The sequence below is a fragment of the Oryctolagus cuniculus genome, chromosome 1 (assembly GCF_051225735.1).
Source record: "Oryctolagus cuniculus isolate XC-2025 breed Fujian yellow rabbit chromosome 1, ASM5122573v1, whole genome shotgun sequence".
In the NCBI taxonomy this organism is placed as follows: domain Eukaryota; kingdom Metazoa; phylum Chordata; class Mammalia; order Lagomorpha; family Leporidae; genus Oryctolagus; species Oryctolagus cuniculus.
The window spans coordinates 157,851,686-157,864,811 of NC_142867.1; the positions used below are offsets into that span (position 1 = coordinate 157,851,686).

A 13,126-nucleotide genomic window follows, 5' to 3' on the forward strand; every position below is an offset into this window, starting at 1 on the left:
CAATAGTCTTGGGACCAATGAACCAAATTACTTAAAATCCTAATACATTAATTGATTACAGCAATATTCCTGAAATACTAAAAACAAACGTTGTTTTGTTCCAGGTACTCTGCTTACTGTGGCAAAGATCTGTTTGATTGGCAATATTGGCACAAGGCACCAGGGCAGAGTTCACCTTAATCTACAAAACTATAAATATAAGTCACCTGAAGCACAATTTAAAAACACAGATTTCTGAGTTCCACTCCCAAACCAACTAAAGCCACATCCAGGAAAAGGCCCAGGAATCTTCCACTAATCACCACAGGTGATTTTTTTTTTCTGATTAGCAATTTTGGGAAAACAATGAGGGTGCCTCTCAGGCCATTCTAACAGCGGCTAAAACAAGTCCTAAACATTGTTCCTATGTACTCGCCAGACCATTGCTTACTCAATTTCCTTAAGTCCCTTCGGACTTGGTAATTTTGTTCCAGTGGAGCTGAAGCCACTTGGAGAGGTCGATTGGAAGCGCGGCTTTTTGTTTTGTTTTTGCCTTGACAAGTTTCTGAGCTCCGAGCTCACTCACCCTCTCCTACAAGTCGGGCCCTGTGCCTCCCTTCTGAGTGGCCTGCCTCACCTCTCCCCCCTTGAACTTCCTCCTGCTTCATCTCCCAGCTGATCTCGGCTTCAGGTCTAGCTTGTTTGTCCTCTCGCTGCACCTCATGAGCAGAACATTTGGTGCTTTCCCAGTTCACGTCGCCTTGCTGGAATAGTCAATTTCCAGGGATTTTACAGGCAGGCCGAGACAGTTTGTTCAGAACAGCGACGCCGGGCCCAGGGCTGGCAGCAGTCAGCCGAGGGCTTCCTGGCGGCACAGCCACCCGTGACCTTGGGCGAGCGCGACAGCGGGCGCCGCCTGGCCCGCTCCTTCCCGCCGGCGGCCGCGCTCAGCTCCGCCTGCACTTTGGAACCGAAAAGACGGGGTGGGGGGTGGGGTGGAAGGAGCGGGGAGGCTTCACAAACAGAAGTCCCAGAAGCCACGAGGCAGTTCCTTTTCTGGAAACGAATCCTTCTAACTAATGCCTCTGGGGGAGGGGGGAACCGCCTGACCGGGAACCAAGACAAAAGCGTGAGAACTCCGACGGCGAAAAGCGGGCTCGAGTGAGAAAATCGGAAGGAGGGAGGCTGAGGGAGGACAATCGGGTTAAAAATAGAAACGCATCCACCGCAGGCCTGGCTCCTTCCAGCTCCACCCAGGGGCCGGCCGCCGGGTCGGTGACTCGGCTCGCTGAGCGTGCGGGCGGCGCGGCCCGCCTCCCGGTGGCCGGGACTGGAGGCCGCGGGGCCGGGGCCGGGCCTCGGGCTAGCGACGTCAGCGCGCTCCCCGCCGCCGCCGCCGGGGTTTGCACTGACGCACAGGCCCCGCCCCCGCTCTCCCTCACCGCCCGGACGCCGGGCGGATAGAGCCAGTCCGTCGGCCGGACCGCACAGCTGCGTGCACGGCGTCCGTGGGCTCGCTCGCTGCCGGCAGCCGCGCAGCCTCGCGGGCGGTGGCGGTGAGCGACAGGCAGCGCCATCCGCGGGCCCTCTCGGCGCCCGCCCCTCGCTGCGCTCGCCCCCTTCGTCGGCCCGGCCGGTCTCCCCGGGAGGCGTGAGGCGACGACAGGCGAGCGCCGTGAGCAGCGATCGCCGCCGCGGCCTGTGGTCCTCCCTCCGCCTCCTCCTCGGCCCCCCCTCGCCTCTCTCCTCCTCCTCCTCCTCCTCCTCCCACTTCCCGAGCTCCGGCGTGTCCCGGCCACGCTCGGCGCTGCTGCAGGAACAAAGGAGGATCCCGCGGCGGCGGCGGCGGCGCCACCTCCGCCTGCGGCTCCAGCCCGCTCCCGGCCTGCGGCGGCGGCGGCGGCTCCAGAGCAACCCGGAAGGCTCCCTTTCCCGGCGGCCTCGACCCGGCCTCCCCGCGCCGGCGTCGCGCGCGAGCCCGGCTGCTGCGTTCGGACCCCCCGCAAGGTGAGTGGTGCGGCGCTGGGGGCCGGCGCCGGGCTCCTCGTGCGGGGCTGGCGAGCTGCAAGTGAGGGGGCCCGGACGCCACCGCGGGCCTCGGGCGATGCCGGGGCGGGCGGCGGATGGCGGCGTCCGGGGGAGGGGAGCCCGCCGCCTGCTCCCTCAGGAAGCACAAAGGCGGAGGCGGCATCCTGTCGTCGTGGCCCGAGGCCCGGCTCCCAGCGCCCCCGGCTCGCTTGGCACAGGCAGCAGGGTCAGGGGAACAATGCCCGGCGTGCGGCCGCCACAGGGCCGAGCTCCGGGCCCCCGCTCGCTGCGGCGCCTGGCCTGGGCAGCCGAACCTGGGGGAACAAAGAGGCCGAGGGCGCCGACCGCGCCCCCGGCCGGCTTCCCGCTGCACCCCCCAGGCCGCCTCGTCGTCCGACGAGCCGTTTGGGGTCGGGGGTCGCGCGGGGCCGGCGGGGTGAGCTGCCGGCCCGGCCTGCAGAGCTGCTGTTAGGCATGACTCAGTGGTTTTCGGAGAAGGCCCTGCTGGGCTGTCTGGACTGAGGCCTTTCGCTGGGAGGGGAATGGGGAGACCGGGGGTACTTGAACTTGCTGTAAATCCGTTGGGACGTGGGGCCGGGGCTTCTCCGCGGTGGGGTCTTCGTTTTCCGGGCGTCGCTGCGCTTCTCCCCCCAAGATCCCTTTCATGGAGGAAGTGGAGCACCTTCCTCTTTGTTCCGTGCAGTAGGGCTCAGGAACGCGGTTTTTTGTTTTCGCTCTTTTTCCACGCTCTCCGTGCAGCTGTGTTTTGGGGGAAAAGGTCGGTTTACTACCTTTATTGATTGATTGCCTCCTAAGAATATTGCCTAAGGGGATATTTAAGACCAAGGGGTATATAGGTCATTCAGGTAGCTCACAGACTTCGATATTCTAAATGAAGCTTATTTTACTCATTTTTAAGAGAACTTAAGGATTTTAGAATTGGGAAAAATATTGCAGTTTATCTTTTGAAATTTTTTCGTGAAATAACCCCTCAAAATGTAAGGGTTTCTTGTAGTTAGTTCCCCCTACTTTCTGAAGCTCGATATTAAAACCTGGGAAGAAACCTTATAGAAGGCACTCTACGTTTGGTAAAGAAAAAACCGAGATCTGGAGAGCAGGAACTTGCCCAAGGTCACTGGCTTAGTGGCAAAGACTAGAACTCAGGTCTCAATTCCCAGGTGAGTGGCATTGTTGCCATTTTATAACATGAGGTGCAGCAGAAATAACTACATTCCACCCATGTAGAAGCCCTTTATTCAGATTTGAGTCTGGAGCATTTTTTTTGCACACAAGTTTTTTGTTTTTAGGTTTTTGTTTTGTTGTTTTTTGTTTTTTGAGCCATGAATTAGAGGAAGGCACAAACTGTTGGGAAATATATTCCGGCTCTTGATGGAGCTGACACATGAATGCCAACGCTTTTAACAGTAAATTTAAAGGTAGTAAATAATGTGATTATTTTAAAGTATTGACAAAGAGAAATGCAGTACCTAATGGCAAACACTGGCATCTCCCTCTACCCCAAAAATTGCCCATAATGTGAAGATTCTCTATAGTTTGACGTCTTCTCTAGTATGTTAATTTTTCATAAACAACACTGGCCATTTTGGCTTCATGAGTGATTAATGGTGCTTGCAGCTTCTAGATTGCGTTTGAGATTGCTCTCAAATCCTCCCTACCTTAGGTTAAAAAATGTAGCAGCCTTAATTACATTGCAATTTTTGTTTTGTTTTCTTATATTAGATACATGAGTGCTACATCCTTAGTTCTAGGGGTTGTGTAGGAGTTGGCAGGCTCTGGGATATAAATAGAAGCTGATTTCAGAGGCCCCTGTTGACTAGGCTTTATGTGAGAGCCTCCATCCAGCTCAGGCTGTCACATTGCAGCCTTGTGACAGGCTGAAGCACCCTCCCATGTGATCTAAGCTTCTGAGAAATATTAAGGCAAGCCGTGCACATGTGATGGCATTTAAAAGCTGACTTTCTTGGGGAAAAAAATCTAAAAGATGGGAAGATTGGTAGACGTGATAGTGATAATTGAGGGTTAATTATAATTGAAGGATGGCTTTTTGTTTTTTAAATGTCAGAATGGGTGAGATCATTAAATGAATCCATTGACCCCATTGTATTTACATAAAACATTTTAAGAATCAGATTTACATTAATGTGGATTGATCTGTTCTTAAATTAGACCATTTTGCTTTTTAAAAGACAATATTGGAGAATCTGGAAGTTAGTAAAGTGTGAATAAATGATTGGCTTAAAGAATCATCCAACTTTTTGCATAGGGCACATACTTCGCTTGTGCTCCGAATGCAAATAGATATAAATTCATTTGAGTCATTTTCTTTTTCTTTTTCTTTTTTTTTTGCCCCTGCAATAGAAAAGTTTTTAAAAACCCAGCTGGAAATATTTATTAATAAACTTCATAAGTAATGTTGAAATGTTTACACTACCCTGCTCCAAAATGAGTCAGCTAAATTCCACTTACTATTTAAAGAGACAGCATCTACTAAATTAGTGTTGTTCAAAGTAAGTTATGGATTTTGGTCACTCTCCATGCAAACTTGATTGGGTTTCAAAAAAGATCATGGAAAATGCTTGTTAGGAGAGAAACTGTGCATAGATTTCAAAACTTTTTGTACCTTAATAAATTTAGTACATTGTACACGGACTAACTGCTGTGGTATTTATATGGTGTTATTTTGCTAACAAATGGAAAGACTATTGTCATTTAAAAGTTTGGGGCTATTCTGGCCTGGTCAAAATTGATTAGTCCTCTTCTCTCTTTTATAATTTGGATAGTTAATATTTGTTAAAGCACTTTTAGAGATTACTAAAGTATATTTTATTGTGTAGTGGTTGGAAAATGACAGTGACCACACACCATGCTCTAATATGCTTTCTATGAGTTCTTAAATAATGGTTATTTTTTTTTTACCCAAAGGAAAACTTTAAATTTTAGTACAGCCTTAACTATATTTCTGTCAATTTGAATAATACTTTTTGGAAAGGATATGCTTGCTGTATAAAGTTCTTCCTGGTAACAGCATTAAATATTAACAATTACTAAAGGTCATGTATTTATGTTGCTTAACTTTACTATATTGAGCTTGCAAAGGTTTTATTTTCTGGTTATGAGTAAGACAATACAGCCTTAGGCTGAGAAATCTATGGTTGATAATCTTTGTGCCTTTCAGTTTTTCTGGGCACAATCACTTTAAAGCACTCTTAAACATATTTTAATACCTCAAAGGTAGAGCATAAAGGAATTTTCATAAGCAGCTGATCCCTAAATTCTTATAACTTTGAGTTGGTGCCTAGGTAGTAGCAAGAAGGGCTGCCAGTTCCCTTTTCAGTCTTAAAAAAGAATTATCAAATTACTAAGGTTAGCAAGTTCAGATTTTAGTTTAAGAAAGCCTTAGGGTCCAATGCAGTATTCAGCCAATTTAAAGAACCACTGATAAATATCAAAGAATCAGTGATTGTTGTTATTGTAGGTTTTTTTTTCTTTTTCAATTTGAAAACTCTACTTAATGTTTTTAGCCAGTGAAATAAAAATATCTGAAGTGGTCTGCATATAGTGCAGGAGAGAAGAACATGACTTAAAGATAATGCCAGTTTCCAAAATTGGTTAAAACATAACCCTGATATCTAGCAGACTTATTTTATGATAGAATTTAGTTGTTATAAAACAATCCATTTCATGCCCTTTTATATAGGCAACAAAATATATAATCTTTACTCATTTTTTTCTGCTCATTCTTTTTAATGTTTGGGTTTTTGTTAGAAATAGACTTGGTATTTAGAAATAACAGGTACACTGGTGATTGCATTATACTAATTTTATTTTGGTGACTTGCTAATTTCTGAAATTTTGTTTTGTTTATAGCAGGAAAATATGGCTCAGGAGACTAACCAGACTCCGGGGCCTATGCTGTGTAGCACAGGATGTGGCTTTTATGGGAATCCTAGGACAAATGGAATGTGTTCTGTTTGCTACAAAGAGCATCTTCAGAGACAGCAGAATAGTGGCAGAATGAGCCCAATGGGTAAGTTGTTTCCAAGAAAAAAACGTAGTTGAAGAAACTGGTGGACAGAAAAGTAGAGAACAAAAAATTGGGGATCAAGACTGAAAGCGCTGAAAGCCACAGAGGGAAGAGCTAACAAGTGCCTGAAATTAAAGCAACATCCCAAGTTGACATAACTGCATCAGAGATAAATAACTATCTGCAATCATCTTCCAGCTCTTTCAGTTTTCCTTTTTGAAGTTTTGATTCATACTTGTGTTCACTGGATATAACGTATATATGTGTGTGCATTATATATATATTTTTTTTTTGGTGCAGATACTCGATTCTAAGTGTACGATGGTTGCACAGTGTGCTTAAATCACTAAACTTATTAAATGCAAGTATTTGTTACTTATTAACTGTTCATAGTAAGTTTTTGGTAGTGTTGATATATATCTTATGAATCTTTTTTTTTAAATAGGGACAGCTAGTGGTTCCAACAGTCCTACCTCAGACTCTGCATCTGTACAAAGAGCAGACGCTAGCTTAAACAACTGTGAAAGTGCTGCTGGTAGCACATCTGAAAAATCAAGGTAAGAATGAGCATTACAGAGAGGACATAGAGGTGTCTACACTGTGCATCAATAATGAAGATGTTAGTGTATTATGTCCTTGGCTTTGTGGGTATTGCAGAGTCAAAGATTCTAATGTCCAGTGACTCTTAGGTTGTTGAGTAAACACCTGTATTACACCATATTTCATAACCCTCTCAGGGACACTGTTAAAAATGCTGTGCTTTTATTTCCTTGTAATTGAAGTGTAAGAACTGTAGAGAAGAATCTCTGCAGACCATATTATGCCACACAAGCTATTCTGATATAGGTATTCCCTTTGCCTTTAAATCACAGGCACAGCTAACATGTCTAGTTTGTTTTAATAGAACACGCTAACCTATACAAATGTATAGCCTTTGGATGATAAGCCATATGTCAGATTTCTTCTCAGCCACTCAAGCTGGACATCTGATATCTTAAAATTCAATTATCTAGTTTCATTTGATCATGTTGGAAAAAAATAAATGATATAAGGTTGAACTGACAACTCATTACCTCAAAAGAAGTACCCTTAACATCTTTAAAAATAATTGTTTGCTTGAACTCAAATAGAAATGTGCCTGTGGCTGCCTTGCCTGTAACTCAGCAAATGACAGAAATGAGCATTTCAAGAGAGGACAAAATAACTACCCCGAAAACAGAGGTGTCAGAGCCAGGTATGCTTTTCATTTAATACTAGTTCAGTTTTGAATTTGGTAGTTTGAGAGAGGGTTGGTGGGATTTGTTCCTTCCCATTGAAGGACAAAAGTGGAGGGAGAACTGTAGTGTACAGGCCAAGCAAAGAAATACTCTCTTTAAAGTATATTGGAGTGTAAATTAGTCATGTTCTCTTTCTTTGCCTATTCCCATTACCTTCGTGCTAGCACATAAGCAGAATTTGTATTCTGGAGACTGAAGAATTTAATGTAAATTTTAAGATCATAAGGAAAAATTTTGTAATAAAAAATGACTTCAGTCTCGATACTGTCAGTGTTGTAGAAAGCGTTCATTCACTGAACACTGAAAATTGAAGGACACAGTGCAGAATCCCTAATCAGACATGCTGTAATGTTGTAAGAAAACTGATTTGCTGAATAATCTCTGGATAGGCTCCAGAATAAGGATCTACACACTCTGGTATACATATAGTTTATAAAACCGCTCTTCCTTGGTAGAATGGTAACTGAATGCAATCTAAAACTTTGTTGTTGGGGGAAGGAGGGGAGGAGGCTATGCAATCTGCTTTGAACACCTGCTTTTGCTAACTACGTTGTAGGCAAGTTTATCGATTTTACGTAGTTCAGGGTCAAATTATTAAGTTTGGGGTGACCTTAATTGTGCTTCATATTTTGAAATGAGTTCATCCTTCTGGGAGAAACAAACTCTCCAAATTAGTGTGTGTGTGTGTGTGAGACGCTTTATTAAGTATATATAAAACTACTCAGACCTTGGAATAATAACTTCTGAGTTAGGTCTGTACCTGTTCTGCCTAGACTGTACTAGCTAGTATCTGCATTTATTGATAAACAGAAGAGGTTCGCTGCTGTTTGCCTTCGTTGTCTCATTTTTCTCTTTTCCTCTGTGTTTCAGGAATCACTAGTCATTTTGTTACGGTTGTCATAGTATAGTAGATTATTAGGCTTAAGCAGTATATGGCACTGGCACTCTAATGTTAGGCTGTTGAGCCCTGTGTGGATACACTACTAATGCAGATGAATGAGAAATTTGAGGAGAGCTGAGTAAGTTGACATTAAACTAATCAGCTTGCTCTGGAAGCTTGGACATATGCTAATGGCATTGGTGCTGGCATATTGTTGAAGTAGTTTCAGCACTGCATACATAAATTTGCTATTACAGTTTGAGTTAATATTAAAACTTAAATGTAACAACATTACATAAGTAGAAATAAATTTTGGTATCGTGCTTGAAAGAACTAGTGGTAATATACATCTTAATGCAGTCCTCTGCAGTGTTTTATTCATTGTGGCAGATTTCTGTTGTCAGAAAGAAAACTTAGAGGTGGGAATAAGTTAGAGCTCTTTTAGTTGGGAAAAAGAAAAGTACAGCTTTCTGTAGATCATTCTTGCTATCCGAAATCGTTAACGAAACAAATAAAATTGTAAAGAAATGTTCTTTCTTGGAAATCCTTCATAAACACTGTAAAAAATTTTTCAAAAGAAGGTTTAAGAAAAGTTTTCTACGTATAACAATATGTATGAGGAAACTGAACAATTTTATCTCTAGGTTTTTTGTTCTGGTTGTTAAGAGTGACTTTAAAGGAATGTGATCATTTTACAGAATTTAAGAGTAGTGGTATGGTGATTGGCAGGAATGCTCAAGCAATTAAGTTCTGACGTTAAAAAGATTGTATTTAAAGTTTTTTTAAGAAACATTTAGATACTCTTAGTAAGAATCTTTTCAGTATTTTCTGTTTTTACTAAAATTATCAGCCAGTGAACTCTTGACAAATTTATAATTTTTACTGTTTTTCAGTTGTCACTCAGCCCAGTCCATCAGTTTCTCAGCCCAGTACTTCTCAAAGTGAAGAAAAAGCTCCTGAGTTACCCAAACCAAAGAAGAACAGATGTTTCATGTGTAGAAAGAAAGTTGGCCTTACAGGTATTACAGTTGGCCTTAAGACTCTGTATGTGTGTATATATACATTGACTGACTGATTTAGACAGTGTTTCTTTGAGAGGCAGAGGGAGACAGAGGTCTTCCATTTACTGATTTGCTCCCCAGATGGCCACAACGGTTGGAGCTGGGCCAATCTGGAGCCAGGAGCTTCCTTCAGGTCTACCACAAGGGTGCAAGGACCCAAGCACTTTTGTTACCCTCAACTGCTTTCCCAGGCCACAAGCAGAAAGCTGGATCAAAAGAGAAGCAGCTGGGACATGCACTTGCACTGCAGGTGGAGGCTTAGCCCACTTTGCCACAGCACAGGTGTATATTTTACTGCTTGTAATTAGCAGCGAACTCCTTAAGGGACTAGTTAGTTGGTTTAACATGTTTAAAAAACAAAACTGGTGTTACAGCAGTTGAAATCACACTTGGGGTACCCACGTCTGTATCAGAGTGCTTGGTTCAAGTCCCAGCTCTACTTCCCTTCCAGTTTTCTGCTTACGCGCACTTTGGAAAGCAGCAGGCAGTGGCTTGGGTTCCTGCCACTCATGTGAGAAAATCCAGATGTAGTTCTAGGCCTCCTAGCTCAACATAGGCTGTTGGTGGCATTTGGAGAGTCAACCAACAGGTAGGGGTGTATGTGTGTGCGCACGTGCGTGTGCCCCTCCTGCCTTTCAAATAACATTTTTTAAAACCCGACCTTCAAGAACAGAAAATTTCCAGAAGGGGATAGGAACGGAGAGGTGGGAGATTATTGAGGCATGAGGAGACATTGGGTTTTTTTTTTTTTTTTAACTGTTTGTTTTGGACAGGCAGAGTTAGACAGTGAGGAGAAAGGTCTTCCTTCCGTTGGTTCACCCCCCGAAATGGCCGCTATGGCCAGCGTGCTGCGCCAATCCAAAGCCGGGAGCCAGGTGCTTCCTGGTCTCCCGTGTGGGTGCAGGGCCCAAGCACTTGGGCCATCTTTCACTGCCTTCCCAGGCCACAGCAGAGAGCTGGACTGGAGGAGGAGCAACTGGGACAGAATCTGGCGCCCCAACTGGGACTAGAACCCGGTGTGCCAGCGCTGCAGGCGGAGGATTAGCCTAGTGAGCCGCAGCGCTGGCCGGGTTTCATTTTAATCTCTAATTGAGTGAAACTCTTCTTCTCTGAATTTTTTTAGGTTCATTAAAATCATCCCTGTTTCTTTGTTTTCCTAGGGGAAAAAGCTGAACTCTTTTTTTTTTTGTTTGTTTGTTTGTAAAGATTTATTTATTGGAGAGGCAGAGAGAGAGCAAGCTTCCATCCGCTGGTTCACTCCCCAATTGGCCGCAGCAGTTGGAACTTTGCGGATCCAAAGCCAGGGGCCCAAGGAGTTGGGCCATCTTCTGCTTTCCCAGGCCATAGCAGAGAGCTGGATGGGAAGTGGAGCAGCCAGGACTTGAACTGGCGCCCATATGGAATGCCAGCACTTCAGGCCAGGGTGTTAACCCGCTGCGCCACAGCACTGGCCCCAAGCTGAACTCTTAAGATAACAATAAATGCCTACCTTGAGCTAGGCACACAGTGTTGTATGTTTAGTTTTGTTTTCTTCCACTTGTTTCCTTTAAATCTCAGAGCTTTATGGTTGTCTTGTCATAGTTGTCATGGACTGTTTTGAATCCAGGTCAGCCTAATTCCAGAGCCTGTGTAAATTCTTCCCTGTGTAGTACATCTACAGGAGATGATAGAAAGCGAGCCTCTGGTGGAGTTAGCTGACAGATAACACATTTTGTTTGCTCAGTGTTTTTTGGTTTACCAGTCAGTGTTCCTTCACAATTCTATTGTCCCATTGAGGAAACCAAGCGTATTTCTTTAACTAGCTCACCCTGTCAGAGGCAGTTAGAGCTCTTTATAAAGTGATAGACTGTCAAAAAATGACTGTGTCATGTTGTAAATCAATGACATTATGGTGCCTTTTTTTTATAGTGACTAAAGTTGGGTTTTTTTTTTTTTCAACTACAAGTTCCCAAGTGACTGCTTCCTCTTTTTTGTACAGGGTTTGACTGCCGATGTGGAAATTTGTTTTGTGGACTTCACCGTTATTCTGACAAGCACAACTGTCCTTATGATTATAAAGCAGAAGCTGCAGCAAAAATCAGGAAAGAGAATCCAGTTGTTGTGGCTGAAAAAATCCAGAGAATATAAATTACTACTTGTGAAGAGACTGAAACTTTGTTTTTATTTTAATATATCGTAGGAAAACATTAAAGAGCAGATGCATGGCCATTTTTCTTTGATGTTCTCCAGAGTTTTACTTTACACTTGTCTGTCTTATAATTAATATTTTAGGATGTTTGGGTGTTTGTTGCAGGCAGAATTGGATAGATACAGCCCTACAAAATGTATATGCCCTCCCTTGATAGAATTGGATGAAAATCTACACAGCAAAATGATACACACAGATAATAGGGACAAAATTTAGTTCCCGTGTGCCAAACAACATTAACAAAATCTCTGCATGTTTGCAGCGTATCTGCCTTTTGGGAATGTAATCAAGGTATAGTCTTTGGCTAGTGTTATGTGCCTGTATTTTTTAAAAAATGGTACACCAGAAAAGGACTGGCAGTCTACTTCTACCATAGTTCTGCTTCACCCTCTTAATTTCCACATGTTCTTTGGAAGCAGGAAGAAAACAAGAGGATCAGACTTTGCTTTCTGTGAAACCTGTATTTGGTGCCATATGTAAGCCCGGTTAAATTGGTCTTCTAAAAGCTGTCAAATAAGACATTCTGTAAAAGGTAAACATCGCAAGTGCTTACAAGTAAAACATCAGCCAATAGCAGGGTCTTGAGATACTCTTTGAAGCTTATCGTGCTGGCTCGCACTAGAAGATGTCTGCATTCTTCTCATTGCTAAAAATGTGTAGCACTGAACTGCAGTAGGATTAATTTAATTACAAGAAGAAATTAAAACTGTTTGGTTTTCACATACAGCAGCTCTATTGAGTAACATGCATCTGAATTTTTTTAAGTTGCAAAGGTATCTGAACAGTTAATTTTCACGTGCATCTTTTGTTGAATGTTTTGGTTCAAGAAAGAATGTTTAAAGCTTTTTTAAAGACTTCAGTTCTTAATGTAACTGTACCCTTCTGCATGGAAAATCATAACCAACATGGCTGCAATAGACTTCTTAGTGGTATCCAGCACCACTTGCAGAGGGCTGCTTTATCCTATTAATTGTACTTGGGTGTAGGACTCTAGTGTTCTTGGGTGTATTGCATGGGCTGCATTATCTACAGCATTGTACAATAACAACTAGAAAAGGCAGTATACTTCACTGATGCTTGTCTGGTAATACCACTTCTGTGTTACAATGGAAGGTTTTTTGTGATGTATGAAACTTGTGTTTTTTATATATAAATGAGTATAGTTAGATTAGTGTTGTGGTAATGCCTGTTTTCATCTGTAAATAGTTAAGTATGTACACAAGGCACTACTTCTGATTTATTGCAGTGTTCAGTCCTAGTTTTTATTAAAGCGTTCAATTTTGCTTTCAATTTTATGTATCTTAGTTTGGAGTTAGATCTACAGATGTGTACAGATAGTTCATATTTATGTATTGCACATAATCATGCTATTCAGCATTGATGCTCTATTGTATTATGTAAATAATAAAAGCCATGTACAGAGGGAAACTTCATTTGTTCATTGGGTTTTTAAGCCATAGTTAGAATCCTAAAGAAGAAAGTGTTTCATGTCGTTTCTAGCTGTGTATGTAGACTGTGCATAGCTATACTGAAGATTTATTTGTTGCCTTCCCTGAACTTGATTTGTTCCAGTGAGGACCAAAAGATGAAGTATTCAAAACATTTGTAAATGTGGTACATGTTTGAAGAATTAGTCATCTTTAGGATCAAAACAATCTTTAAAAGAAG

At 43.1% G+C, this 13,126-nt stretch overlaps 1 protein-coding gene across 5 annotated transcripts; it reads left to right on the forward strand.

The window, feature by feature from the left end:
• Window positions 1-204: 204 nt before the first annotated feature.
• ZFAND5 (zinc finger AN1-type containing 5) lies at window positions 205-12,886 on the forward strand. Of its 5 annotated transcripts, none has more exons than XM_089316277.1 (6): window positions 205-307; window positions 5,896-6,055; window positions 6,498-6,609; window positions 7,183-7,286; window positions 9,103-9,228; window positions 11,249-12,886. In XM_089316277.1, the coding sequence occupies exons 2-6, from the start codon at window positions 5,905-5,907 to the stop codon at window positions 11,395-11,397; spliced, it is 642 nt and encodes a 213-aa protein (XP_089172403.1). In that variant the 5' UTR covers window positions 205-307; window positions 5,896-5,904; the 3' UTR covers window positions 11,398-12,886. The 5 variants fall into 5 exon arrangements, with proteins under 5 accessions (XP_089172403.1, XP_008254623.1, XP_051714724.1 ...); XM_008256401.5 differs by lacking the exon at window positions 205-307 and adding an exon at window positions 1,410-1,986; XM_051858764.3 differs by lacking the exon at window positions 205-307 and adding an exon at window positions 2,646-2,785.
• Window positions 12,887-13,126: the final 240 nt, after the last annotated feature.

What these genes read in the sequence shown, in the direction of transcription:
- ZFAND5 (XM_089316277.1), top strand. Translation starts at nt 5,905, where the DNA reads ATGGCTCAGGAGACTAACCAGACTCCGGGGCCTATGCTGTGTAGCACA. An exon ending in AGCACATCTGAAAAATCAAG is followed by an intron (nt 6,610 to 7,182) that starts GTAAGAATGAGC and finishes GAACTCAAATAG; the next exon opens with AAATGTGCCTGTGGCTGCCT. An exon ending in AAAGAAAGTTGGCCTTACAG is followed by an intron (nt 9,229 to 11,248) that starts GTATTACAGTTG and finishes TTTTTTGTACAG; the next exon opens with GGTTTGACTGCCGATGTGGA.